Source organism: Cucurbita pepo, chromosome 2, assembly GCF_057944985.1.
Source record: "Cucurbita pepo subsp. pepo isolate OVF chromosome 2, ASM5794498v1, whole genome shotgun sequence".
NCBI lineage: Eukaryota > Viridiplantae > Streptophyta > Magnoliopsida > Cucurbitales > Cucurbitaceae > Cucurbita > Cucurbita pepo.
The window spans coordinates 470015-496999 of record NC_141799.1 but is presented as its reverse complement, the minus strand read 5'-3'; the positions used below and the strand labels follow the sequence as shown (position 1 = coordinate 496999).

The 26985-nt window shown below is 38.5% G+C and overlaps 6 protein-coding genes across 10 annotated transcripts; 5 read left to right on the top strand and 1 right to left on the bottom strand.

Moving 5' to 3' along the window:
• Positions 1-62: 62 nt before the first annotated feature.
• Positions 63-1536, top strand: LOC111787573 (S-type anion channel SLAH4-like). Its single transcript, XM_023667587.2, has 2 exons — positions 63-538; positions 669-1536. Exons 1-2 carry the CDS (start codon positions 86-88, stop codon positions 1380-1382), a joined length of 1167 nt encoding a protein of 388 aa, XP_023523355.2. The 5' UTR covers positions 63-85; the 3' UTR covers positions 1383-1536.
• A 359-nt stretch (positions 1537-1895) lies between these two features.
• Positions 1896-3296, top strand: LOC111789424 (agamous-like MADS-box protein AP3). The gene is made up of 7 exons (XM_023670193.2): positions 1896-2216; positions 2281-2347; positions 2419-2480; positions 2543-2642; positions 2718-2759; positions 2831-2875; positions 2957-3296. Exons 1-7 carry the CDS (start codon positions 2029-2031, stop codon positions 3146-3148), a joined length of 696 nt encoding a protein of 231 aa, XP_023525961.1. The 5' UTR covers positions 1896-2028; the 3' UTR covers positions 3149-3296.
• Positions 3297-4078: 782 nt separating this feature from the next.
• On the top strand, positions 4079-11204 carry LOC111788378 (uncharacterized). Its single transcript, XM_023668697.2, has 8 exons — positions 4079-4507; positions 5150-6886; positions 6990-7157; positions 7250-7304; positions 8819-8967; positions 9423-9509; positions 9680-9808; positions 10296-11204. The coding sequence occupies exons 1-8, from the start codon at positions 4439-4441 to the stop codon at positions 10395-10397; spliced, it is 2496 nt and encodes an 831-aa protein (XP_023524465.2). The 5' UTR covers positions 4079-4438; the 3' UTR covers positions 10398-11204.
• Positions 11205-13203: 1999 nt separating this feature from the next.
• BBX21 (salt tolerance homolog2) lies at positions 13204-14782 on the top strand. 4 transcript variants are annotated; one of them, XM_023669612.2, is made up of 4 exons: positions 13204-13366; positions 13624-13827; positions 13902-14283; positions 14427-14782. In XM_023669612.2, the coding sequence occupies exons 1-4, from the start codon at positions 13316-13318 to the stop codon at positions 14648-14650; spliced, it is 861 nt and encodes a 286-aa protein (XP_023525380.2). In that variant the 5' UTR covers positions 13204-13315; the 3' UTR covers positions 14651-14782. The 4 variants fall into 4 exon arrangements, with proteins under 4 accessions (XP_023525380.2, XP_023525379.2, XP_086977807.1 ...); XM_023669611.2 differs by having other exon boundaries at positions 13214-13366; positions 13902-14288; positions 14378-14782; XM_087121681.1 differs by having other exon boundaries at positions 13217-13366; positions 13902-14288; positions 14427-14565.
• Positions 14783-15295: 513 nt separating this feature from the next.
• On the bottom strand, positions 15296-16578 carry LOC147793342 (glycine-rich protein). The gene has a single exon (XM_087121682.1). The coding sequence runs from the start codon at positions 16037-16039 to the stop codon at positions 15515-15517; it is 525 nt and encodes a 174-aa protein (XP_086977808.1). The 5' UTR covers positions 16040-16578; the 3' UTR covers positions 15296-15514.
• A 4958-nt stretch (positions 16579-21536) lies between these two features.
• Positions 21537-25954, top strand: LOC111789019 (Low temperature viability protein). Of its 2 annotated transcripts, XM_023669631.2 has the most exons (5): positions 21537-22100; positions 22355-22762; positions 24090-24710; positions 24920-25047; positions 25527-25954. In XM_023669631.2, exons 1-5 carry the CDS (start codon positions 21639-21641, stop codon positions 25528-25530), a joined length of 1623 nt encoding a protein of 540 aa, XP_023525399.2. In that variant the 5' UTR covers positions 21537-21638; the 3' UTR covers positions 25531-25954. The 2 variants fall into 2 exon arrangements, with proteins under 2 accessions (XP_023525399.2, XP_086977584.1); XM_087121458.1 differs by lacking the exon at positions 25527-25954 and having other exon boundaries at positions 24920-25051.
• The last annotated feature ends 1031 nt before the right edge of the window (positions 25955-26985 follow it).

The window sequence follows — 26985 nt, the reverse complement described above, 5'->3', positions numbered from 1 at the left end:
ATTTTGGCGGTTGAGGACCTGTCGGTAATCTAAAAAAAGGCGGCTTAATTGAAATACTACAACTCAGAAAAACACGAAATATGCCATGAAAAAAGAAATAAAAATCTCCGGTCAAGATTCATTTGTGTTAATCGGATCCATGGAATCTCCATCTGAAATGGAGGCACAAAAGAACGACGGCGGGCGGAGACCACCGGTTATTTCGCCGGCGTTGGAGGCAATGCTAAGGAAATTCCACGCGGGGTATTTTCGGATCGGAATGTCTATAAGCGGGCAAGCTTTGATATGGGCAATGCTGGCGGAAGAGAACCACGGTCCGATTAATCGAACGGTTCTCCTTGTTCTGTGGTCCCTCGCTTTCTTTATTCTTTTTCTTCTCTCTTTTCTTTACCTCTTGAGATGCGTCTTTCACTTCCCGTTGGTTCAGTGCGAATTTTTTCATCACGTTGGGGTTAATTACCTATTTGCCCCCTGGATTTCCTGGTTCCTTTTGCTCCAATCCATGCCCTTTCTGGACACACCAAACTTTGTCTACATGGTTCGTATTTCAGTTCATTAATTATTATTATTATTATTATTATTATTATAAAATACATTTCTTAAACAATTAAATTATAAGTTAATCCAAAATTTTGTTGGTTAAATATTTTTATTCATATCCTCCACAGATTTTGTGGTGGGTTTTTGCAATCCCAGTTGTGATTCTGGACGTGAAAATCTACGGGCAGTGGTTCACCGAAGGAAGGCGGTTCCTATGCATCGTTGCGAATCCGACAAGCCAGCTGTCGGTAATCGGAAATTTGGTGGGCGCTCAGGCGGCGGCCAAAATGGGATGGAAAGAGAGCGCCCTGTGTTTTTTTTCACTGGGCATCGTTCATTACTTGGTGTTGTTCGTGACACTTTATCAACGATTCTCCGGCGCGAATCGGCTGCCGTCCATGCTCCGGCCGGTGTTCTTTCTTCACATAGCAGCGCCAAGCGTGGCGAGCGTGGCATGGGAATCAATAAACGGTGGTTTTGATATGACGTCAAAAATGCTATTTTTTCTGTCACTGTTTATATTCATGGCACTAGCTTGTAGACCGTTTCTATTCAGGAGAGCAATGAAGAGATTCAATATAGCGTGGTGGGCCTTCTCCTTTCCACTCTCTGCGCTTGCTCTTGCCTCCGTTGAATACCATCGCCACATCCAAACTCTCCCTTCCAACCTTCTAATGCTTCTTCTTCTTGCCCTTTCGGTTCTCGTCGCCCTCCTCCTCTTCCTCATTACGTTGCTTAACTCCGACGTGCTCTTACTGGACGATGACACCCTTTACAATCTCCCCAGCAACCATTTGGATTCATCTCTTAAAACAACCCCAACCTCCAAAACCATCAACTGAATCTGAGCCAAAAACCCATCAAACAAATATCCTAATCAGAGTACAGAGAACCCAAATTGAGATTATTGAGTATATTTAGTGGAACATTTATTATAGCTTGTATGATGGATGATATTTAAGTCTATTTCACTATTTAATATTTTATAGATATCATATTTGACGCTTTATTATTATTATTATTATTATTATTATTATGTTTTTTTTTGGGCGTGGAATTCAAGGGAGAGGGTTTTGATTGGACGTGAAAGACGTTTTTATTTATTTGAAATGACATTACTTCGGAGTTCAACAACGTTAAAGGCATTGGTCTACTACTCGTGTTACAGCCGAGCTAGCTTAGGTTACCTTGGGTGTGTGTTTGTTCACGGATTTCAACGAACAGAGAGGTGGATTGGATGAAATTATTAAGAACATGTTTGAATTTGAAGCAATGTTTTTTAGAGAGACGGAAAGTAATGGTCCCGACTCCCCATACAAAGTAAACAAAGACATTACGATGTTTATCGTAAAACCTGTAATCACTTTCACCCAATTGTACCCATTCTTTCCATTTCCGGCATTGCCCAATTCATTTCCTCTTCCTCTTCTTCCTCTTATTATCATCAATCCTCTCCTGCTTTCAAAACCCTAAGCGATTGTTACATCCATGGCGCGAGGGAAGATCCAGATCAAGCGAATCGAGAATCCTACCAACAGGCAGGTCACCTACTCGAAGCGACGCAACGGCCTCTTCAAAAAGGCCAACGAGCTCACCGTGCTCTGCGATGCCAGAGTCTCCATTATCATGTTCTCGAGTACCGGAAAACTCCATGAGTATATCAGCCCTTCCACCTCGTAAGTATCTCTCTCTCAAACCCTAATTCCTTCCTTTTCTTTCAATTCATTTCGATTCTTCCAGGACCAAGGAGCTTTTCGATCACTACCAGAAGACTTTAGGCGTCGATCTATGGATCTCTCACTTCCAGGTCTCTGATTTCCCCTTCTTTTTCTTATCTTGTGATTCGTGTATGCGTCTTACTAATTTCGCTCTGTGCAGAGAATGCAAGAGAATCTGAAGAAGCTCAAAGATGTGAATCGAAATCTCCGCAGACAAATTAGGTATTAATCGACATTTTTTGGAACAGATTTGGATTTATTTGATGATCTGAATCAATTAATAGGCAGAGGATGGGGGAATATATGAATGATCTGAGCTTTGAAGAGCTGCGTTGTTTAGAACAAGATATGGATAATGCTGTGAGGATCATTAGGGAACGCAAGGTTCGATAGACTAAATTGAATGCTTTAAAATGCATAGTTATGAGAAAAGAAATGATTTGAAACTCTGTTGAACAGTACCGGGTGATATCAAACCAGATTGAAACGCACAAGAAGAAGGTAAATTGGAATGAACTGGAGTCCTTTTTAGAAACAATGCGTTGTTTTATTCTCTACTTTTTGGTATGCAGTTGAAGAGTGTTGGAGAAATTCACAAGACTCTTCTCCAGGAGTTTGTAAGTTTGTAGTCCTTATCTTCTAAGAGCTTCATCTAATTTAATGTTATGTTGAAGATTTGTTTACGTGATTTGGTATAGGACATTGCAACAGGGGAAGAACCACACTATGGGTTGGTAGACGATGAAGGAGTAGGAGGGGACTACGATTCAATGATGAGATACTCAGGCGGCGGAGGCCCTCGCATTTTTGCACTACGGCTCCACCCCAACCATCCTAATATGCACCACGCCCACCCTTCGGATCTCACTACTTATCCGCTTCTTGAGTAGTCCAATTCCATATGTTAAGGCATTAGCATTTTCATTTTCTTTGCTTTTGGCTCATAATTTGTGGAACCAATCACTGTGTTTCAGTAGTGACTGCACAAGCTCATGACAATAACCCATATGGGTTAGCTATCTAAGTCTTCTTTTCTCCCTTTTTCTCTTTCGTTTTTGGCTCGATTCAGCGTTTAAGTGGCACGTTTTTGTTGTTCACTGAAGAAAATGGGATTAAATGGTTTAGTTTTGTTCCTACTGAGTTTGAGTTTATGATGAAGTGATAAATGAGGCAGGGTTAATGCCATCAACTTCTTATCTTCTTATCCCTACAAATCGTTAATTAAAGTGATGATAATTAATTTATAAATAAGAAATACGGAAAGTAACTATGAGCTCATACTTAGAATAAATAATGTCATATTATTATGGATGTTTGTGATTCTTAATATAACTAATTTTTTCGCGTTCATAAATTTTGAATGCAATTGTAACGCTAAGATATGATTTGTTAATATTAATGACATAATTTGAAGGATAATGTGTATATTCTCAAATGAAATGGACTAATACCTTCCCGAGATGGTCTCAAGGCACACACAATGAACCCTAGTCCTTGTAATCTTGGTTCAATCAAAATTTGATGCTATTTTTACTTAGTCGGGTAAGAATAGTTGACATCCAATACATTAGCCTTCATTGTTTTTTTCAATTTTACATAAGATTAGGCCAATGCATACAAAATTGGTGTTTTTTTATTTTTTATTTTTTCTCTGTCTAAAAACATAGAGATTAACCTAAAAAAAAAAAAAAATCGAGTGTAATTATGAAGAATGGGTAAAAAATCAAAATCCATGTTGAGGTTAATTTTGGTAAAAAAAAAAAAAAAAAAAAAAAAAAAAAGAGTTTCTATCCTTAGAGATATGCTGCAAGTAGGGGGTGGGACCCGATATGCGCAGAGGATCGGACGACGGGCAAACAAAGTTGAGAAAACCTCAAGAAGGCAGCAGGTGACGGTCACAGAAAAGAAGGAAGTTCGCACCTCGCACGTGTCGTGTTTGCATCGGGAGTTCACAGAAATTCCATGCTATCACTACCGATTTGCCTCGCCGCGTTTGGAGAAACGCCGCTTTCCTTTCTCCCCAAATTTCCTTCTCTAGGGTTTCTCTTAAACCCGCCCGACGCCATATCCTTCGTCTTCCTTCTCTCAACCCTTCTCCCGCACACCCTCGCTGCTACGGTTAGTGCCAACATTACACTCTTTCTAAACGGGGACTGGTAAGGAATTATTGCATTACGGAGATGGGAGCACTTGCCCCTATCGCGCCTTGGAGCCCTGAAGATGATATTCTGCTCAAGAACGCCGTCGAGGTAAACTTCTCTCCCTTCTCGTCTCAACTGCGGAGTTAAATCTCTTACGGCTGTTGTATATCGAGTACCGTTTTGCTCCTTACTGTTGAACGTTTATTTTCCTTCTCGTATACTCTGTGTGCGTGTGTGTGTGTGTGTGTGTGTGTGTGTGAAACCGTACTGTTCTTGTTGCGGCAAATCTGTGTAAAACTGCGGGGCATTCTCCTTGACAGTATGGTCACTATCACGCCAAGTTAATATGTGTTACTGTTGAAAGTTAAATTAAGATATGTTTGAACTTTCATTTTTAATAACTAGAAAGAATTTAATTACCTTATCTGTCTGAAGTTTTAATTCGACAATGGTTATTTAAGTATGGAACATAGGTCTATTATTTTAAAGCACTCTGAAGGAATCATATATTTTATGTTTTTCATTGTCTCGAGGCAAGGATGTAAAGGATGTAAAAGAAAAAACAGTTAAGGATTTGATTCTTGCACATTGATACATAAGTGGAGAGCCCTCTTCTTCTTCTTGAGCCACAGTTTAGTAGACCATTATGTGCTTCAGTTATTTTGGAATGCATTTTTATGCCCATTTGGCGTCAAGAGAACTAGTGTGCTGATGCTTTTTGAGATACATTTTAATTTTTTAATCTTCCAGGCGGGTGCTTCCTTGGAGGCCCTTGCCAAAGGTGCTGTGCAGTTTTCTCGAAGATACACAGTAAGAGAATTGCAAGAACGATGGCATTCTTTACTTTATGATCCAATTGTATCTGAAGATGCATCTATGTCCATGATTGATGTTGAGCGTTCTTCTTCCATTCTTCCATCAAAGTTCAACAAGTTTGGGAATTTAAAAGAAAATAAATGTATTGGTGGGAAGAGGAAATCTGGGAGTGTGCGGCATTGCTATTATGCTTTGCGTAAAAGAATTTGCAACGAACCCTTTAATCCTATGGGCCCGAGTTATCTTGTTGGTGATAGTGACTTTGTCACTGAAGAGCCTATGTCAGGAAATTGTGTCCCTCCAACATCAGATGATTTTGGTCTTCAGAGCTCAGAGCTGGGCATCTTGCCCTGTAATTTTTCCCAAAATGCGATGAATAATGACGATACTGAGCACACTTTTCATTCTGGATGTCAACATACTGTTGAGCATTTTCCTCAGAACCTGGATAATGGACATGAGGGAATTTCTCACATTATGGTAGATAATCTGCCTTTTGCCAATGAATCTCATGCTAAGGAATTGGCTCCATCAGCTAGCTTTCCAGTCCATAACCTCTTTGAAAATGATTTGGAGGCGGGACCTTCTACGTTTGTGCAACTGAGCACTGATCAGAGAGTGATGGGCTCTGAACCAGAAGACAACGATGTCTTCAATTCTCCTGTTTCTGATTCTGGTGCATCTTTTCATAATGTCGAGTACTCATCTCCTCTTCCTGGCATGCCAATATGGAGAAATGCTTTGTCAGCCTTGCCAATTGATGTTGGCTTTGCAGATAAGGATGTGCCTACAGGAGACTCTTTTGAACTCCCTGATGATGATGGGAACAACATTCAAAATGCAAGATTAGCGGGCTATGAGGCTCACTCTAACTCAAAGTTGAAGATTGAAGTGCAGCATGATCATTTGAAAAGTCCAAATGCCACTGCTGAAGGTTGTTATTTAGTGGAACCGTCCAATTCTCTTTTGAACACGAGCAATGAGGATGAGCTGTTTTTCATGGATGTTGATGGGTTGTCGCTTTTGTTGAGTTCACCAAATGAAGTCAATCACGATCAAACAGGCAATGCAATTAATTCAGAAACAGTGTTACCAACGGATACAATGTTAGATCCCCCCTCTGCATGTTCTGGAGAGTTGTATGAAAAGGGATCCCACTGTAGCGATGGACATTTGGATTGTAGTTCAGAAGCTCATCCATCACCATCTACATCTTTGAACAGTCAATGTCCTGGAAAAATTGATGAACCTCTTTTCTGTACTTTGAACACAGAAGACCCAGAAATCCCTAGCAATGACGATGTTTTTCTACCTCCATTGTCAACAATTGCTACTATGGGATATCATTTTAATGATTGCATGGGTCCTACTTTTTCATCTATTAGTGATTTCTCTTGTAAAGAAAACTCTGGTGAAATGACTCAAAACCTTGTGCAAAGGGAGAGGAAAAATCATGATGGACAACCTCGTGTTTCAACCATATCAATGGGATTGCATTGTTTGCCTGAAAGAGGTGAAAAACATCTGATTAGTGGAGATGGTGTTAATTTAAAATTATCCCATAGCAACTCCATACACGTGCCATCTGCAAATAAAACCAGCTCCATAAATGTAAATGACGATACCATCCTACCTGTCACTCTCATGGAAGAGAACAATGAAATTTCCCTGGTAAATCATCTTGGCCAGAATTTTAATACTCATTTAGAGAAGTCTGGCTTTGATTCTGACAATGTTAGAAGATATCCATAAAGTGCTACTTGTGGCATTTCAGGAACCAAATACATCGACTTCAGTGAAAGATCATCGATTATCACGAGAAGTGGGTGTTCAAGGTGTTTTCGGTGTAGAACAAGATGGAATGTATTCGACATCTGATCATGAAGAGTTATTTATTGATAGTGAAGATGATTTACCTCATTTTTCAGATATTGAGGCTATGGTAAGATTTTTATGATAAATAGTGAGTGTAAGATGGTTCGGTATCTATGGCTCGATAAGTCTGTTATAATATCTTTAATTTACTTCTTTCAGATACTTGATATGGACTTGGATCCAGAAGATCAAGATCTGTATCCAAGTGAAGAAGGTAACGTATAGATGTCTATTAGTTTTTAAATCGTCAATTTTCATCAACGTAATTTCTGTTTAAATCAGTTTTTAAATATGTTGCTGTCTTGCTAACTACATATCCTATTTTCCTTATCGTGTGAGGATGAACTAACAATAGATTATTATTTACCTCTGTGTTGGCGTGTGTTATGTTTAATTTGCTTTCATGGGACTTTAGAAGGTTTGATGTCATAGTATAGGTTTGAAACACTTTTGTTTTAAATCATTTATATTAGAAAGTTGAAATCAAAGTGATCCTTAGTTCTTTTTCTGGTTTAAAGTTTTCCAAATTGAAATCTTTAGATTTTGCACAGTTCGAGTGTGAATTACGTGTTGAAATCATGATATTTTAATTTTTCATTCGCATGTTATAATCAAAGTGTACATGCTATTTCTAACATTTTTAGTAAACGTCTAGAGAAAAGTTCAATTGCATTATTCCTAATTCTTTTCTCATCTGTATTAAAATAAAATAAAATAAGTCAAATAATTTCTTGTACTTTCATGATTCTTAATTGGTTGGTGCTCTGCCATCAATGGAGTGCATCATTGAGCTGTTTCACTTATCGGCTCTTAAATGCTTGGTAAGAAATGAATTTAGAAATGTATAGTATACACATGCTTGAATTAAAATTGATGGAAGCGGGCAATGTATTCTTTGCTATACCAAGTTTGCTGTCTGAGATTCAGTATAATGTGTGAACTAACTAATTTTCGGTAGAGGGGCTGTCACATGCTAGTTTCTTTGCTATTTTATGGGTGGTTTGGATTGAGAGGAACCATAGGACATTTAGAGACGTGGACCAATCTTGCGACAAGGTTTGGGAGATGGTTAGGTTTAATGTCTTCCGATGGGTGTCAATTACTAGGCCTTTTCGTAATCACGGTCTTGGCTTGATTTTCTTGGAAAAGGGGTCCACTTTTTAGCTTTTCTGAGATGTCTTTTTTGTTGGGTTTCTTTTTTATTACCCTTGTATATTTTTTCATCTTTCTCAATGAAAGCATGGTTTCATACCAACGAAAAAGAAACTATAAATTTTAACAATATGAAAAGATATTTTACTGGAAATTGATACTCTCTGTACAATCCTGCTTCCTAAATATTCCAAACTTGGTATTTGTAAGAAGTAAAAGTTCCATGTTTAGTATTGCTTTTGAATCTCAAACTATAGCTGGCTTTTGACAGCTGGTAATTATTCTTAATGCATTCAACCTTGCTGTTTATCTTCTGTCAGCCGTAGTGTGTACAAGTCCCTGCATATTCGTTTCACATTACTATACCATTCTGTTGGAGATCTTACACGTTGTTGAGATCCAACTTTAGCTTTTCTTTTATTTATAAATTATCAGTTCTTTCTCCCTTGAATAACATTGTATATTTTCTATTATCCTTTTTGTATGTAAATGCTTACATCATATTTTCAATATTCTTTTGGTCAAAATAATATGCCTTTGGCCATGCAATATTCTTATGTTCTTGTTTATTTGTAGTCTTAAAATATCAACATATAGACACCAGGAAGAGAATCATCAGACTGGAGCAAGGGATTAATGCTTGTATGCAAAGATCTATTGCTTCTCAGGGGGCATTAGCGGTTCTGTGTGGCCGACATTCGAAGCATTACATTAAGAAATCAGAGGTACTTTATTGATTTATATTTTGAAGTAAGCCAATTTATCGATGATCACTGAACTCTTGTTTGAGGTAGTTTATGAGGTCTTGTGATGACTTCAGTTGGATCAAATTAAGATGTTTGTTTGTCACCGTCCAGGACATTGATAAGTGTATTGAGTCTTAGATTGGTTTCCTTTGGCATTTTGTTCTCTTTTGACTTCCCTTCCCTGTGCTTCATTTTCCTGCTTCCCTTCCATGCCTGAGCCTTTCAATTCCCTACTAAATGATTATCTTAAAGTCGTAGATGGACATATTCACTGATAAGGATGTAGTTGAGTTCATTATGATAGCTTCGATGGTGATGTAGATTGTTTAGCCACTAGTTAAATTCACTGAAGCAACCAAAGAACGCACTGCCGAGTGGATTTGTTCTAAAGGAAAATAATCTGGCTTGGCTTATTAAGCATCATTTATATGCAGGTTCTATTGGGTAGAGCAACTGCAGAATTCATTGTAGACATTGACTTGGGAAGTGAGGGAAGCGGTAACAAAATATCTCGACGGCAGGTAGAGTTGATTCAATCTTTTTTTCCAAATTGTATCCATATCGAGAATGTGATTGTGAGAGTTTTGTCTACCTTTGTAGCTGGGTACAAATATTCTCTTGTTATATTTATCTTCTGTTCATATAGTGTGTCCTTATGGAAATGGATGAATCTTGATTATTCTCTTTTCAGGCAATTATAAAAATAGATCAGGATGGATTTTTCTCCCTGAAGAATCTTGGCAAGTGCTCAATCTCCATAAATAACAAGGATGTGGCCCCTGGTCACTGCCTGCGACTTAATTCTGGTTGCTTGATTGAGGTATGTTTCTCTTGTTACTAGAACGGAACAATGCTCAATGTTTCTGGTTAGTTTTTCTGGAAAATGATCCCCATCTCTTCATTTGCTTCCCCTGTGGAATTGATTACTTTAATATTACTGACAATGTTCAGGAGTGTGCCTTGTAAGATTTACTGGTGGCAAGAAGTATTGTTGTTGTTGTTCCGTGATTTTCTTTGGCTCCCGCATCTTTTATTTTATGATTGACATTATTAACATGACCTTACGTATATAAGAAAAACACGTACACTTTCCCATGGATTACTTATTGAAACCTAGACATTGTGCTTAAAATTATGTTTAGAAGATACAGCAGTTTCATATTTTATCTGTTAATTACTATTCTTCATGGGGCTGTAGCCTTAGAATGGTTGGAACTCTGGATTTTTGGACGTGATCATGTTGCATTGTACGTCTATGCTCAAGAATTTGAATGTTTTACCGTTTTCATCTGTGTGAGCATTTGCAGATTAGGGGAATGGCATTTATATTTGAGTCAAACCCAGTTCGTATGAAGCAGTATGTGGATAACGTAGGCAAGACATCTCACAAACAGGAGTATCAATCATAATGATAGATGGCAACGTAGCTGGCATGGACTGTTGTACAGTCGGAAGGTGCTCATGTTTCTGCACTTTCTTCTGGTTCTTTAGGTATGCTGTGTTAAGTTGTTATCTAGCATGCGATTAGAAATGTAAATTCTATTAGTTTCAGTAATTCCAGTAGTTATTTCGTATATTGCTTTGTGATTCAACGTTTTACTTCTCAATGAGGTTTCATTGGATTGCTAAAGATGGGAAACAATAGCAACAACACGTTTATGGAAAGATTATTTCGAGAAGTAACATCAGCGAGGAGTTGTCCAACCAAATTGCGAAGATATAGGTAAATTTGTACTCGTTATCTACCCAACCCAGCCACGCATTCTGGTTACTCCCTGAGACATCCAAGTGGGTTTTAGGCATCCCACAAGTTTCTTCACCATATGATGCTTCTCATCTTTGCACTTTGGAGCCCCACCAACTGAAGTTGCTATCTTTTTGGGATATAGCTTCAGGTCAAAATGAAGGTAATGATCCCTGAAATCGAATCTGGGCTCCTTGCTCTGCCCATCCCTAGTAACCAGCTTGGCCAATTCCATACCTATCTAGAAAGTGTAACAATTTGGCTTGGGTCGAAAGGGATACCTTCAAAGGAGGTCTTTTCTGCTGTGCTAGCATTAACTCTTACATTATTTAACAATATCGTGTATATATGGAACTTACAATTACAAGAAACTGATCATAACCTTTGCTGACAAGTTGTGTGAGCTCTGTTGATAATCTTCAATGCAATCTATTGCGAATATCTTGTAATAAAAGGCCTTGCCTTCTCAAAATGTGCCTCTAACCCATTGAACAGCCTAGGTGATGTATTTGTAGAGGGAGTTGAGGTTGCAACATTTGACAGCCAATTTAATCTAGAGGCGTAGTCAGAGTGAAGGATATCTGACAAATTCAATACAAAAGAAACTGCAGGTTCGGACAATCTAATCACGATTTCAACTCAGGACAGCTACAAAACGAGGCAGTGGCTGATGTCTGATGTCTGATGTCTGATGTGTTGGATTGGAGGGACTCACCGACCTGTCCAAACTGATAAAAGCCTTATCCATCTGATTCTGAACTGAAATCGTGAATTTATTGCAATACTTTGTTGTTGTCGAGAAAGGGGATGAATCTTCTTGGTACCTGCGCTGTCTCGATTTTCTGCTCTTCCAAGTTGGTAGCCACTTATTTTGATTTGTCATTCTCTTACTACTGACATTTTATCAATTAATTTATATCATCTCTATATGTAAGAAATTATTGAATGAATAGAAGATATAAGTTGTTAGGAATATATTATAATTGTGGTTAGGGTGACGGTTCTCGATCCTTAGAGTGGGTCCTCCTGGAGTTTGTAGGCAGATCTAAACGATCTTGTCTGGACAAAGAGATGAATGGCCATGTAATAATAGTGCTGTCTCCATGAATTATTCACTCCAACTCTTAAGGAACTTTTTTCAACCATTCTTAGTAATACAATAAAGATGAATTCAGGGGCTATTTAAAAATTGTATATCAAGAGTAGTAAATACTAGTTTTACCTCTTGCAACTCAAATTTATCCAACCCCAAACTTCATCCAGACCATCTCTATAACTGACACTCAAAAGTCAAAACAAATTGACATGATTGTAATGGTCCTTGCAAGTGTAATAAAAGTGAGAATGGTGAATGGATATGAAAGTTGAAGATGGCAATGGGGGAGAGATAGCAGCAGCCTTGCTTTCATTATGGGTTACCATACCCCTCCTTGCCTTCTGTCTTTACTTTTAGTTTACACTTCCCTTTCAGTTTTCAGTGCCCCTTCCTTCTCTCTCCCCCCACCAATTTCATCAAACCTCTATCTAACTACGCATTTCCACCCTTTTGATTATTGTTGTTATTCCACTTTTACAACAATCTCATAGATTTGCTCTGCATTTACTTCAGATTTAGGATCTTACCCTCTTGTCTATCCTATAATAAAAGATCATATAAAGTTAGCTGACAACGACTCATACCATTAAAATGAGTAGCATTTTTGAAACCTAAAAGATCATTATTTATAACTATATTTTTGGTTAACTAATGATGAAATGAGTTAGAATTATAGGTTTGTTGATATGGTAGCGTGGTGGGAAGATATTGATAAGGGTTTGGCATAAAGGATGTAGATGGAGCTTTAATGGTCATTCATTGTGTGACATTTATTCATTCTTTTCATTTTATTTTCTGAGGGTATCATAACTATTCATTTATTGCACCCAATAGCAACCCCTACATCCCTATATGCTTTATTCCCCAAATTCATATGGGATACGAAACCCTACATTAGTTGGAGAGAGGAGGGAAGCTCGGAAGTGAAAGCCTAGAGAGAACAATATTTGCTAGCAGTGGGCTTGAATTGTTACAAGTGGTATCAAAACCAGTCACCGAGTGGTATGTCAGCAAAGACGCTGGGCCCATAAGGATGTGGATTGTGATAGAGGTGAACAAAACCTTCCTTATAAGGGTAGCGGACGTGTTATAGAACCTTGAGGAAGAAACCCGTAAGAGAGAGTTTGAAGATGACAATATCTACTAGTAGTGGACTTTGAGGAACGAACAATACGGGTGTGGAAACCTCTTCATAACAGACGTGTTTACCATTTTAAAACTTTGAGGCGTGATAGATACAGCCGTGAATTTATGATATCATTTTATAACAATCGTTTACAATTAATGGTCATAAGAACTCAAGACCATCCTCACATGAACATATTTAAACCAATTTTAAAAGGTGGAAGTCAATGTTGTTGAAAAGAAAATGTGAAAGGTTTAAAGGCCACCAGGATGGCCGTGGTGGTCCCGGCCGGCAGGGCGCGTGGAAAGCACTTCCCGGCAAAAGCGGTTTTGAGGATTTTAAATAAATAGATTCGGTAGGTATGGGGAGCTTAAAAATCCCATCTTTTTTTCATATGGGCTTTCCAGTTAAGGTATGGTATTTCATCCACTTTTTTCCAACTTCAACTCATTTTTATTTAAATAAATTCTCTAATTTTAATATTTTGTCTTCTTTCATAATTTTTTCATTTATTTTATTTTACTAAAATTCTCTCAATTTTTATATTTTTATATTTAGATTTTAAACTATAATTAAATATTTTATTCAATAATTATTTTTATTTTTAAAAAAACTATTTTTATTAAGTGCATTTATAACCGTACACCCTCCGCCCCGAATCCCCCTTAGTTTCAGAAAGTTTCGGAGATGAAGATTCAGTGCGACGTCTGCAACAAAGACGAGGCGCTGCTTTTCTGCACCGCCGACGACGCCGCCCTCTGCTCCACCTGCGACCACAGCGTCCACCACGCCAACGTCCTCGCCTCCAAGCACCTCCGCTTCCCCCTCCTCCACCCCAACAACAACAATTTCCCACTCTGCGACATCTGCCAGGTCCCTCCTCTGTTTCTCTTCTTCCATTTTCATAGCTTCTAGAACCTCTCGGTTCATGATTTCCAATTTTGCAGGAGAGACGAGCGTTCCTATTCTGTCAGCAGGACCGGGCGATTCTATGCAAAGACTGCGACTTTCCAATCCATTCGGTGAATGAGCTTACCCAGAAGCACGATCGGTTCCTTCTCACCGGCGTGAAGCTCTCGTGTGTGTCTGCCGGGAATGTGCCGTCGTCTTCCTCTATGTCCGAGAAGATGGCTAATGCTTCTTCTGCCCCTGTTTCGAATTCGCCTTCAATTGCGGAGAGTTCAACTTCTAACGCTCAGACGGTGGGTGCGTCCACCGATGGGTGTGAGGCGATGAATGGTGTGGAGTATTTTATTGACGCGATTTCTGGGTGGCATTTTGATGACTTTCTTGATTCTTCCTCTACCGATGCTCCTCCTTTTGGTTTCTGTAAGGTCTGCAACTCTGCATTTATGGATGTTTTTTCTGTTCTTTTTATTGGGGCGGTGGATCTGAAAATTTGAATTAATTAACCCAGCTGCAGAGCGATGAGGTTGATGGTGATTGGGTTTTTCAATTTGTTGATGATTTAGTTGAATTAGAAACGAGCGCGGATTCTTTCTCGTCGGAGGATTGGGGAATTTGGAGCCCTGAGGAGGAGGCTGCCGTACCTCTGTTTTGCTCAGAGATTGAGATGGCGGAAAGGAAGAAAGGTAGAACCTTGAAGGAGAAAACCAGAGGAGGAGGAGGTGGCGGTGACGGTGGGATTTCGGTGCCGGAGGTTGATCTCCGGCCGAGAAGATTCAGATCCACTTGATTTGCGTTTTGAGGTCGTGATTTTGTGTATACGTACATACATTTTGGATGTTGCGGCTAACTCCAAAATCAGAAGTGCATGGTTTCTTTTTTTTGGCTAAATTCTAAAAGAATATATCCATTAATTTTGTCATCTCTTTTTTAAATAATTCTATTCTTTAATTTAATCTTTCTTACACATTTTAATTAAAAATATATTTAAATATTCGACTAAATCTAAGCAACCATTTTCATTATAAAAAAATACAAAGCCTACTGCATGTAGTTTTGTATTTAAACTATTTGTAACAATTCAAACTCATCACCAGTAGATATTGTTCGTTTTGACCTATTACGTATCATCGTCTGTCCCACTCACGATTTTAAAAAATACCTGTTAGGGAGAGAAGTTTTCACGCCCTTATAAAAAATGATTTGTTTTCCTCTTGAACCGATGCTACTAGTAAACACTTACCAAAAAGAAATAATGTCTTGTAAGTGAGCAGTATTGTGGTAGGTATATTAGGAAGGTGTTTGTTGCTAAATATGGAATAAAAAGATGAACTTTATTCAGTGATTCAACTTCATTAGCCAACAACCTTCAAATTCTATGATGAGCAATGGCACTCAACACAACACTAAAGCATAAAGATCAAACCAATCAATGGAAAAAAAATAAAATAAAAAGGAAAGGAAGCTGCTTTAGCAAATTCACCTAAGCTAAAGAGAGACCACTTTTGGCGGGCCCAGGCCCAACCACAGCGGCCTATCAAATCAAGCAAATTATGGAATACAAATTAGATACCCAAAACAACTACGTAATTGGAAGGAGCTTCAAAATTAGTGAGCCTATGAGTCTTGAGTCATGGAAGTTGTGGCTCCCAAATTACAGGCGTCGGCGTCGGCAGTGAGCCTTGCACATGTATCGACAGTCGTAAAAGCAAGGCCCGCCGCAGTGAAGCGGACAGTCCAATCTCATGCCTCTGCATCTTCCTTTCACCATACATTCCGCAAATTCTCCCATACTGTAATCTTCCTCATTGTATATTCTCTTCCTGTCTACATTTTTCCTTCTCCCACCGTCGCGTCTGCCAGATTTTGGCTGTCCACCACAACCCCATTTCCACCACCCACCTCCCCCTCCTCCCCATCCCCATCCACCACCACCACCTCCTCCACCGCCTCCGCCCCATCCCCACCCATAACCACCGCCTCCTCCCCTGTTCTGCTTGCTAACCTCAACCGTAGTAGTATTACCAGAACTGTTTCTCCCCTCCCCTGCATTTCCCCGTGGCAGCTCGGAGAATGTTAAGAAAGTGCCATTTTTCAAACCCTCAGCTCTCGACCCATAAACCGCTACTCCAAAAAAAACTAACAAACAACAGAACATCATTCCATTTTCCAAACCCATTTCTTGCAATTGGTTGTACTGTTTGAAAGCCCATATATAGGACGTTCTTCTTTTTCTTGAAGAAACCCCACGAACCCAACCCAACCCAACGTGCAGTACAGATGGGATGGCTTGAATCCTACTTTTGTTCTGTCCCCCACTTGCATTGCAAAATCAACAACGCCATACCGCTTAACTAAAGCACTGTTGCCCACATTCACCAAATCGACTTCTTTTGCGAGTGTCATCAATGCGACCAAGCGGTGGTGCCCGGTGGGCGGCTTCGTTGGTTGTCCCCTGCACAAGGAACCGCCAACTTCACCCACAAAAATTTAAAATTTATAATATTAAGAGGATATTTTGCGGTGATAATTAGTTAGAATATATCTCAGATATTTAGGGAGTTGTTAGTATAGATTTGATTAACGGTATATTTTATTTATTTACCAGATTTAGTTAGATATATATTTTTTCTATTTTTAGGTATTAGTTGATAGTTTGTATCCTATATAAACGTGGTAAACCTGAATGAAGATCATACTTTCGATCCCAATTCTATTTCTATTCTCATTCTTAACATGGTATCAGAGCACCGATCTTGGTGTTCTTAAATATCAAAATTTCCTTTATGGCGGAATCAGCCAAATCCAGCTTCAAAATTTCGGATGTTGATTTAAAACATCCGTACTATATTCATCACTCTGATCAGCCAGGATATTCACTTGTTCCAATCAAATTAAATGGAGCAAATTATCAATCCTGGAGTAAATCAGTTATGCATGCTCTTATTGCCAAGAAGAAAATTGGCTTCATTGATGGCACAATTCAGGAACCGTCCCAAGATGCAAATTCAACCGAATTCGAACTCTGGAATCAGTGCAACAGTATGATAATATCTTGGTTAACTCATTCCGTTGAAGCAGATATCGCTAAAGGCATTATTCACGCCAAGACAGCTCATCAAGTGTGGGTTGATCTTCACGATCAATTCTCACAAAAGAATGCTCCAGCAATTTTTCAAATACAAAACTCGATAGCAACGATGTCACAAGGAACCATGGCACTGTCAACATATTTCACCAAGCTCAAAGCACTCTGGGATGAACTGGAAGCGTACCGCACACCATTTACCTGTAATCAACGTCAAATACATATTGATCAACGCGAAGAAGACAAGTTGATGCAATTGCTCATGGGGCTCAATCAGTCTTATAAAACGGTGAGATCTAACATATTGATGATGTCTCCATTACCTAATGTGAGGCAAGCCTATTCATTACTTGTACAAGAAGAGATGCAGCGTCAGGTAACTTCCGAACCTACTGAGAAAATCTCGATTGCATCAGCAGTGCAAAAGAAAACAATATATTCAAAATTCGCCAAGGACAAATTGTGTGAACACTGCAATAAAAGTGGTCATACAATTAATGAGTGTCGAATTCTTAAGTTTCACTGTAAGTTTTGTGATAGAAGGGGCCATACAGAAGATCGGTGTCGACAGAAAAATAATTCTGGAAGGACAAGACAAGACAATCAACACAATAACCGTGGATATCGATCATCTGCAAATATGGCCGATGTTTCACAGTTGAATACAGAAGAACAGTCACCTAATTCCATTCCAAATTTTTCTTCTGAGCAATTACGACAGATAGCACAAGCCTTATCTGCAATCAATCATCACCCTTCTGGTAATTCTGATAATCACATCAATGTTGCAGGTTTGTTTCCCATATCTACATTATCTATTAACTCTGCGAGTTCTAATTCATGGATTCTCGATAGTGGAGCTACAGATCATATAGTATCAAAATCTTCTGTTATGACTGAACCAAAGGCTGCCATCATGTCTACAATAAATTTGCCTAATGGAGAGACAGCACGTGTGTCACATACTGGCAATATTTCCCTTAGCCCTAACCTTCAATTAAACAACGTTTTATGTGTGCCTTCATTCAATTTAAACCTAATGTCGATCAGCAAACTTACCAATAACTTGAAATGTTATGTCACCTTCTATCCTGATTCTTGTGTTATGCAGGACTTGGCTACGGGGAAGATGATTGGCTCGGGTAAACAATTTGGAGGTCTCTATCATATTTCTTCATCTCCAATCAAATCTTCAGCTCATCAAGTATCTCAGTCATCTGATTTGTGGCATTTACGCCTAGGTCATCCTTCCTTTTCTCGTTTTAAATTTCTAGCTGATCAATTGCATCTTAATAATGCGAGTTATTCTCATAATTGTAGTATCTGCCCGTTAGCAAAACAAACTAGGTTGTCTTTCCCAAGAAGTTCAATAACAACCCATTCTGCTTTTGATCTGATACATTGTGATGTTTGGGGACCACATAAAATTCCTACCCATTCTGGTTTGCGTTTTTTTCTCACTATTGTTGATGATTTTACTCGATGTACTTGGGTTTTTTTAATGCAACATAAGTCAGAAGTACATCATTTGTTAATGAACTTTGTTAAATTCGTTCAAACTCAATTTCATACTACTATCAAGATAGTTCGATCAGACAATGGGACTGAGTTCCTATCTTTGCAACCATTCTTTACTTCTTGTGGTATTGAATTTCAGCGCACTTGTGTCTATACTCCACAACAAAATGGAGTCGTAGAACGCAAGCATCGCCATATCCTAAATGTAGCTAGGTCTCTTCTTTTTCAGTCACAGGTTCCACTTAATTTTTGGGGAGAGTGCATTTTAACGGCTGTTTATCTTATAAATAGAACGCCATCACCATTATTATCTAACAAGACACCCTTTGAAGCACTCTACAAACGACCACCTACATTTCATCATCTTAAAGTTTTTGGTTGTAAATGTTATGCAACTATAGTACATCCTAAGCAAAAATTTGAACCTAGGGCAACTCCTTGTGTTTTCGTAGGATATCCTTGTGGTCATAAAGGTTACAAGTTGTATGACATGCAATCTCAGAAATTCTTTATCAGCCGTGATGTCAAATTTTGTGAAGATGATTTTCCTTTTTCATCAGCTTCACAAACTTCGACATTAGTTCCTTCGACTCCTATTGTACCACTTCATGATCCATCCTACTCAAACATCCATCCTCCACCTTCTATTCCTTCACCTCCTACTCCTCCTTCACCTCCTATCCCTTCACCTACTACTCCGTCGTCTCCTCCACCTTCTCCAGATTCGCCCACTAATTCCAATCCTATCCCACTTGATACATCAGCTCCACTTCGACGTTCTACTCGTACTAAACAGCCTCCAGCTTGGCATAAGGATTATGAGATGTCTTCTGGAGCCAATCATTTAACCTCTAGCTCAAGTCCCGGCACTGGCACCAGGTATCCCCTTCATCATTACCTTTCATTCTCTCGTTTTTCTCCTACTCAACGTGCTTTTCTAGCTCTTATTACATCCCAGACAGAACCTAAAACCTATGACGAGGCAGTTGGCGACCCGTTATGGCAGCAGGCTATGAATGATGAAATTGCAGCTTTGGAACGTAATCATACATGGTCTCTCGTTCCTCTACCACTTGGTCATAAAGCTATTGGTTGTCGTTGGGTGTACAAAATTAAATACAACTCTGATGGTTCTGTTGAACGTTATAAAGCTCGACTGGTAGCAAAGGGATACACTCAGGTTGAAGGTATTGATTACACAGAAACATTTTCCCCTACAGCAAAACTTACTACACTTCGTTGCTTACTCACTGTTGCTGCTGCTCGAAAATGGTTCACCCATCAGTTGGATGTTCAAAATGCCTTTCTCCATGGTAATCTAGACGAGGAAGTTTATATGTCTTTACCACCAGGTCTTCGCCGACAGGGGGAGAATACAGTATGTCGGCTCCATAAATCTCTTTATGGATTGAAACAGGCTTCTCGCAATTGGTTCTCCATATTTTCTACAACTATACAAAATGCAGGCTACACTCAGTCCAAAGCAGATTACTCTTTGTTTACTAAGAGTAAAGGTATTTCTTTCACTGCAGTTCTAATCTATGTTGATGATATTCTGTTGACAGGCAATGATCTCGAAGAAATTCAATATCTCAAGACTAGTTTACTCCAGAAATTTCTTATCAAAGATTTAGGAAATTTGAAATATTTTCTAGGCATTGAATTTTCTCGATCTAGAAAAGGGATTTTTATGTCTCAAAGGAAGTATGCTCTAGACATACTTCAAGACACAGGTCTTACAGGAGCACGTCCAGACAAATTTCCTATGGAGCAAAATCTGAAACTTTCTTTAACTGAAGGAGAGAAGTTGAATGATCCAAGTAAATACAGACGGTTGATTGGCAGATTAATATATTTGACCGTCACTAGGCCTGACATAGCTTATTCAGTTCGTATGCTTAGCCAATTTATGCATGAACCAAGAAAACCACATTGGGAGGCAGCTCTTCGAGTTCTGAGGTACATCAAAGGCACTCCTGGTCAAGGACTTCTACTGCCATCTGAAAACAATTTAAGATTACAGGCATATTGCGATTCTGACTGGGGTGGTTGTCGAACTTCCAGACGATCTATTTCTGGGTTCTGCATTTTCCTCGGAAATTCAATTATTTCTTGGAAGTCTAAAAAGCAGACTAATGTGTCCAGATCATCAGCAGAAGCCGAGTATCGAGCTATGGCAAATACTTGTTTAGAGTTAACTTGGTTAAGATACATTCTTCAAGACTTGAATGTTCCACTGTCCGAACCAGCATTATTATATTGTGATAATCAAGCAGCATTACATATAGCAGCCAATCCAGTTTTTCATGAACGTACGAAACACATTGAAATAGATTGTCATATAGTTCGAGAAAAGTTACAAGCTGGAATCATCAAACCGTGTTATGTTTCGACCAAAATGCAATTGGCAGATGTTTTTACTAAAGCTTTGGGAAGACAGCAATTTGACTTTTTGAAGGACAAGTTGGGTGTGATCGACATACACTCTCCAACTTGAGGGGGAGTATTAAGAGGATATTTTGCGGTGATAATTAGTTAGAATATATCTCAGATATTTAGGGAGTTGTTAGTATAGATTTGATTAACGGTATATTTTATTTATTTACCAGATTTAGTTAGATATATATTTTTTCTATTTTTAGGTATTAGTTGATAGTTTGTATCCTATATAAACGTGGTAAACCTGAATGAAGATCATACTTTCGATCCCAATTCTATTTCTATTTCTCATTCTTAACATATAATTTAAAAGATTACCCTTTGCTCTAATTACCCATGATTACTTTAGATTAATGATAATTATCGTTTAATTATATAAAATCAACCATAAGTATAAATAATCAGTTGCTTTTCGATTATTTAATATTATTCATTTAAGAGTTTTTTTTTTTTTTTTTTTTTTTTTTTTTTTTTAAATTTATGAATAGTTTATTTGTGATAGTCTAGTTGTTTAAATACAACTAAATAATAATTTATATGCAATTTAATATTTAATTTTGTGTTTAATTGATTTTTTAACTGAAAAAAAAAATCTTTAATAATTTTTATGCTTTTATATTTAATAAAATTAACAATTTACCTTCCGTCTCTGGGTCAAGTCTAGGGTTTTGGGAACAGAGGGTTTATCTCACAAATCCGCAGCGCAGAGTCCACTGATATTCTTCGATTCGCAATGGGGAAGAAGAAGTTCTTCGACAAGAAGAAATCCGCAACTTTCCAATTACTTGCGCGTGACTCATCCGATCCCAATTACGATGGAACTGCCGCCACCGACCGTGTTTTTGTTCGTGTTGACAACCACTCTTATACTCTCCCTGTCTTCGACGATGGTCCTGTCGATGCTTCCGGTTCTGCCTCCTTTGAGGAAAATCCTAACTCGATCTTTGCCGATGCTCCTGACGATTACGACGATGAAGAGAACGGAGGTTTTGGAGCTTCCGGGCGGTCTCGTGGGGAACTTGGTGGACCTGCGTCGTTACCGGAAAATGTTAGAAGGGAAATTCTCGAGCTGGGTTTTCCTGACGATGGTTACAATTATTTGCTGCATCTTCGGGATATTAAGAATACTGGTGGTGGTTCGGCGTTTTATAATAACCCCAAGGCCAAGCTGAATCAGCTTCCACGCGATGAGAAGGTTGGTTGTTTTATTGATTTTTTTTTTTTTAATGTTTTCCCGCATTGAAGTATGAACTATGGAGTGGGATTTTAAGCGAATTTATAACGGTTCATGATATGGATTATAGGCACGAGTGAGCGTATCCACCATTCTACAATGCTAAGATATTTCTGAAAATAAGCAACGGTTTATGAAGCTTTTTTTTTTTTTTGCCCTCTCTGGATCAAAGCTCTTACCTTTTTCCGTTCCATGTTTCTTTGATTGTATTGTAGGCGTATGATGCCTCCGGAGTGCTTGTTTCTCAAGGAACCAGTGATGCCGATGAGAACATCATGTACAAAGTTGCGTCCAAGACTGTTGGAGTCAAGGTTCAAAATGCTATTGACCCGGAAATAGCTGCACTGCTTGATGATGATGATTTATCACGATTTGGTTCTGATGTTGAGGATTTGGAGGAGGATTTTGTAGTTCAAGCAAATTTATGTGAAGAAGGGGAGGATGGTTCAACGGATAATAAGTTTAGTGTGGCTGAGGATTTTGAGAGAGCGACAGGAAGCCAGAATATTATTCATAACAAATCTTTTGGCGACGAAATTTTTGAGGATGCAGATGTTGACCATGTGGAGGATGCTGTTGATAAGCCACGAACTCGTCGGCTTTTGGATGATCAATTTGACACCGTGAGTTCCCAATACTTCTTATGCATTGCAGTTCTGTAGATTTTTCTTACTCATACTTTTATGATTATTGACTTGTTCCTGTAGGTAGGGAGTTTATATCTAATTTGGTATTATATTGAAAATTCTAGTAATGCTGTAATGTTAGACTTCAGTACTTTTTTGTTTTGGTTCAGAGTTTCGATTACCGTAAAATTGAATAAGGCCTTGCCTTTCCAGATGGTGGTTTGATTGTCTGTGCTTACCAAAAGTATCCACCCAGGAGATTCTTTTTAGTGGATTAGTGAATTTTAATTTCAATTGTCAATGGCGGCAATTCTGCATTAATAATGTAGGAAATTAATGTAAAAAATATTCACCCAAGAAATTCACCTAAACTTCAGTAGTTTGCCTCGGTTCTTTTTGCTTCATGGGTATTATAAATGGTTTCTCCATTTTCTTTTGTTCCTGCCAAGAGGTGCCTCTGTGGTAAGGGCTTGTGAAATTTGGAAGTACCCTCCAATTTCATGGTTGAAGGCCACAGGCTGCTAATTTAATAACTGAACAACCTTGTTGGAGGTAGTCCTGCAGTGGGCAAATCCCTCTCGAGGATTATATAGTGGGCTACAAACATAATGCAAGGAGTAGAGACTCCAATTTACTGATTAAGAAAAAGAATAATTCCTTCTTTTTAGGACATATAAATATTGAATTACAATAGCTGGAACATCATTGCAAATGGTCGTGTCTCCGCTGAATTATATTTATTTGTACTAGATTTCTGATCTCAGTACACGTACTTCAAATTTCCCCTTAGTTTTGTGATTTAATTTGATGGGACGTAAATATAAGCATATCAGTAAGTTTGTGTAATTATTTATCTATTTTTATTCTTTGATATCCTACCTAGAACAATGTTACCATCTAGGTTAGGTCTTAATCAGATTTTTGCCTTAAATTCTGTAGAACTAGAATTACTGTCCGAGAGATCTCTTGGTGAATCAATTACCTGAGTTCTTGGTATAAGATCCTGTTGTATGCCAGTCATTTATTGGGCTAGCGGGTAATGAAGTGATAATGAAGCACCTGAGGCAATAGGACAGTGTAGGATCCGGCTATAATCTTTTTTTTTTTTTCTCTATAAACGGTTTTGGTTAGGGAGGGTTGGAAGCTCTTGAATGCTTTCAGGAGTATCCCTTTCTTACCATTTTTCCATCTAATGATTTTGAGCCACTAAGCGATGGGAACTAGAATTCCCTTTTTTTTATGTGCTTGAGATATTTATTTTCTCTCATTCCAACATTTTTCTATGGTAATTTTATATTTACCTCACTATTTATGATGGATGCAGCTCTTAAGCCGGGACTATGCATCTGGTGACGATGGTGGCAGTGATTGTGATGAGCATGATGGTTGGGTAGCTGAAGAAGATGAGTCCCTTGCTCAGAAGCTCAAGCATGCCCTTGGTGATCATAGTAAGGATGACTTGGACCTTGACCAAGGATATAAAGCTCCTGCGGATATATTGAGTGGTAAAGAAGGATCAGCAGATCAAGAGCTTTTGCAGTCTGCCAGTGATGTAATTCACCGATGCATGGAGTACGCTGAGAAATATCAAAATGAAGATGATGACATTGAAGATGAATACATATTTGAGGAGAGCAGTGATGAATCAGAAGTTTGGGACTGTGAAACTATTGTTTCTACATGTTCTAATCTCAATAACCATCCTGGAAAGATTGTAGCTCCTGAAATAACCAGAAGGAAGAAGTTGGCTGAAACTGTCTCTGGAGCCCTTAATTCTAAAAATTCTATGATAACTCTCAAGGGGAAAGAGAAGCTACCAGTGGACTTTCTACCTCATGGTCGAAAAGTTGTTGACAAAGTGAAAGATAATGGCAGCGTGAAAACTGAACAACAGAAGAGGAAGCTGCACGGTCCGGAGTCCAAGGAAGAGAAGAAGGAGAGGAAGGTAACTAGGTTTACCTTCTTCCACTTAGTGTTATGTTTTAGTTCATCCACGGAGTCTTTAATGGTTTAGAGATATTTGTTTAGTATTTAAGTAGAAATCTTTGTGCTACTTTTAGAAAGCCTAAATTGTAGATATAAGTGGCTTGTGCATTTAAAATTAGCCTATCCTTTATTGTTCTTTTATGATGGCCTCTTAATCCATGCATGCAGGCTGCTGTCAAGGAAGCACGACGTGAAGCACGGCGCACAAAAAAAGAATTGAAGGAACTTTACAAGGGGGAAACTCATCGTGCTCAGAAAGTAGTTGCTGTTTCTGGTCCAGCATCTATTCATCTTATGTAAGTATACCAACCCAAAATTGTTCAGAATTTTTTGTTGGTATGTCTAAGATGCTATGGAATATCTCTCTCTTTGATTATATATTTGTTTTTGCTGCTTGTTGTTGTGAAAGGAAAACCTGAAAAACCAATAGCTGATCAAAGTGTTCTCTTTACTCATTATCCATTATATTTTCTTGTGAAATTGTAGACTACTCTTAGTCTTCGAATAAAATGAGGTGGTGCTACCTAACTGTAGACCTTCACAAGCCACAATTTATAAGAGATAGCTGTTCACTTGCATTCATTTTTTTTTTTTTTTTGGGGTACAATAGTTTTTCGAAGGATATAACCTAGTGAATCTATGTAATAATTTATTAAAAAAACCACTTATCTAGTGCAAAGCTGATTTTGCTCAAACGAACTATAAACTTCAATTGACTAATGTTAACTACAAACCTCACTGTTTTTCCATAATTATCGTAAATATTTTTTTTCAGGTGAGGAAGAGCTTCTTGATGCTTACATAATTGGACAATTATTCATTGTGACAAAGATCGAAGTACTGGGGAGAAGTTCTTGAAACAATTCTTATATGGAACGAAGTAGAGCCCATGATCTATATGCTTGGAGAAGGGAGAGAAGACAAGAAATGGGACAATCTGTTCAATGATTCCTTGGTGTCCACCATGGACCAATTCTTTATATGTTTAGTTTAGAGAGAGCTTGTAACTCATCTTGAGATGTTCCAATCAAAGCATATTTATTTAAAACTAAAGTTGGTTGCTTCAACTTGTACTTTCGCAAGGACCATAAATAGTCGAGTTTGATTTCGTCAAGATAATCGTGTATTTTTGTTTACTCCTATGGCAATTTAAGTTTAAAGTGATGACAATTCTTCTTGAATGAATCTATTCAGTGTTCTTTATATGTTTATTCAAAATGAACCATCCTCTTTTTCCAGGTCCTCGACGATTGGACCAAACGAATCGAATCGAGAGGGAAGGAGAAGCTCTCAGACAAAGGTAACAATCCAAATCAAAACTACGAAAAGTTCATTTCTTATATCTTCGGATTACTCTCTGAATACATCTTACTATTGCGATTTCTATCTTCTCTTAGCAATTTAATAGTATTGTAACCATGTGTGGCACCATTTGTAAAGGATGATACAATGAAAGTATATATAGTTAGCTTCATATGAAGGGCAAGTGTATTACGATAGCATCACACCAGAACAACTCGATGTTTCAGGGTCATTCTTCGACTTCATGGGGAATGGGGTCTGCATATCCTCCTCCAAACACAGGGGTTGGGTTCCAGTACCCGTAGTCTGCTACAATTTCTGACAGAACCTTGAAACGACTGCGATCTCCCTGCACCTCAGATTCATGGATGCCATGAGGGGTTGTCAAGGGTGCCGCTGATAATGGCGACAACAAACGTGATCCTGCAGCTGTTTTGGATAATGCTGTTATTATAGTGACCGTCATTACACCGAAGAATAAAGAGTAAAGAAAGGAAGCAAGTGTCACTCCTGCCATGCTATATCTGTGTGGTATCTAACTCCCTGCAATTCAAGATTGTTCCAAGTTTCAAAGGCAATGAAGTGTCCTAATTTATGAGGCGTGGGACTTAGTTGAGGGCTGGATCAAAGCATAAGCAGTGTTTGAACTAAATTGAATTTTCCTGTCATGCGAGGTGGATGACATGTCATGTTTCTTTCATGCATGTGGTGTTTTATTAAAATGGATTGCAAAATGAGAATCCACTTGTATGAGACTACCATTGATTCGTTCTCCTCTTCAATCGATGTGGGATCTCACAATTCACCTCCTTCGAGACCCAGCGTCCTCGCTGTCACTCGTTCTCTTCTCCAATTGATGAGGGACCCCCCAATCCATCCTCCTTTGGACCCAGCATCCTTGCTGGTACATCACCTCGTGTCCACTCCCTTTT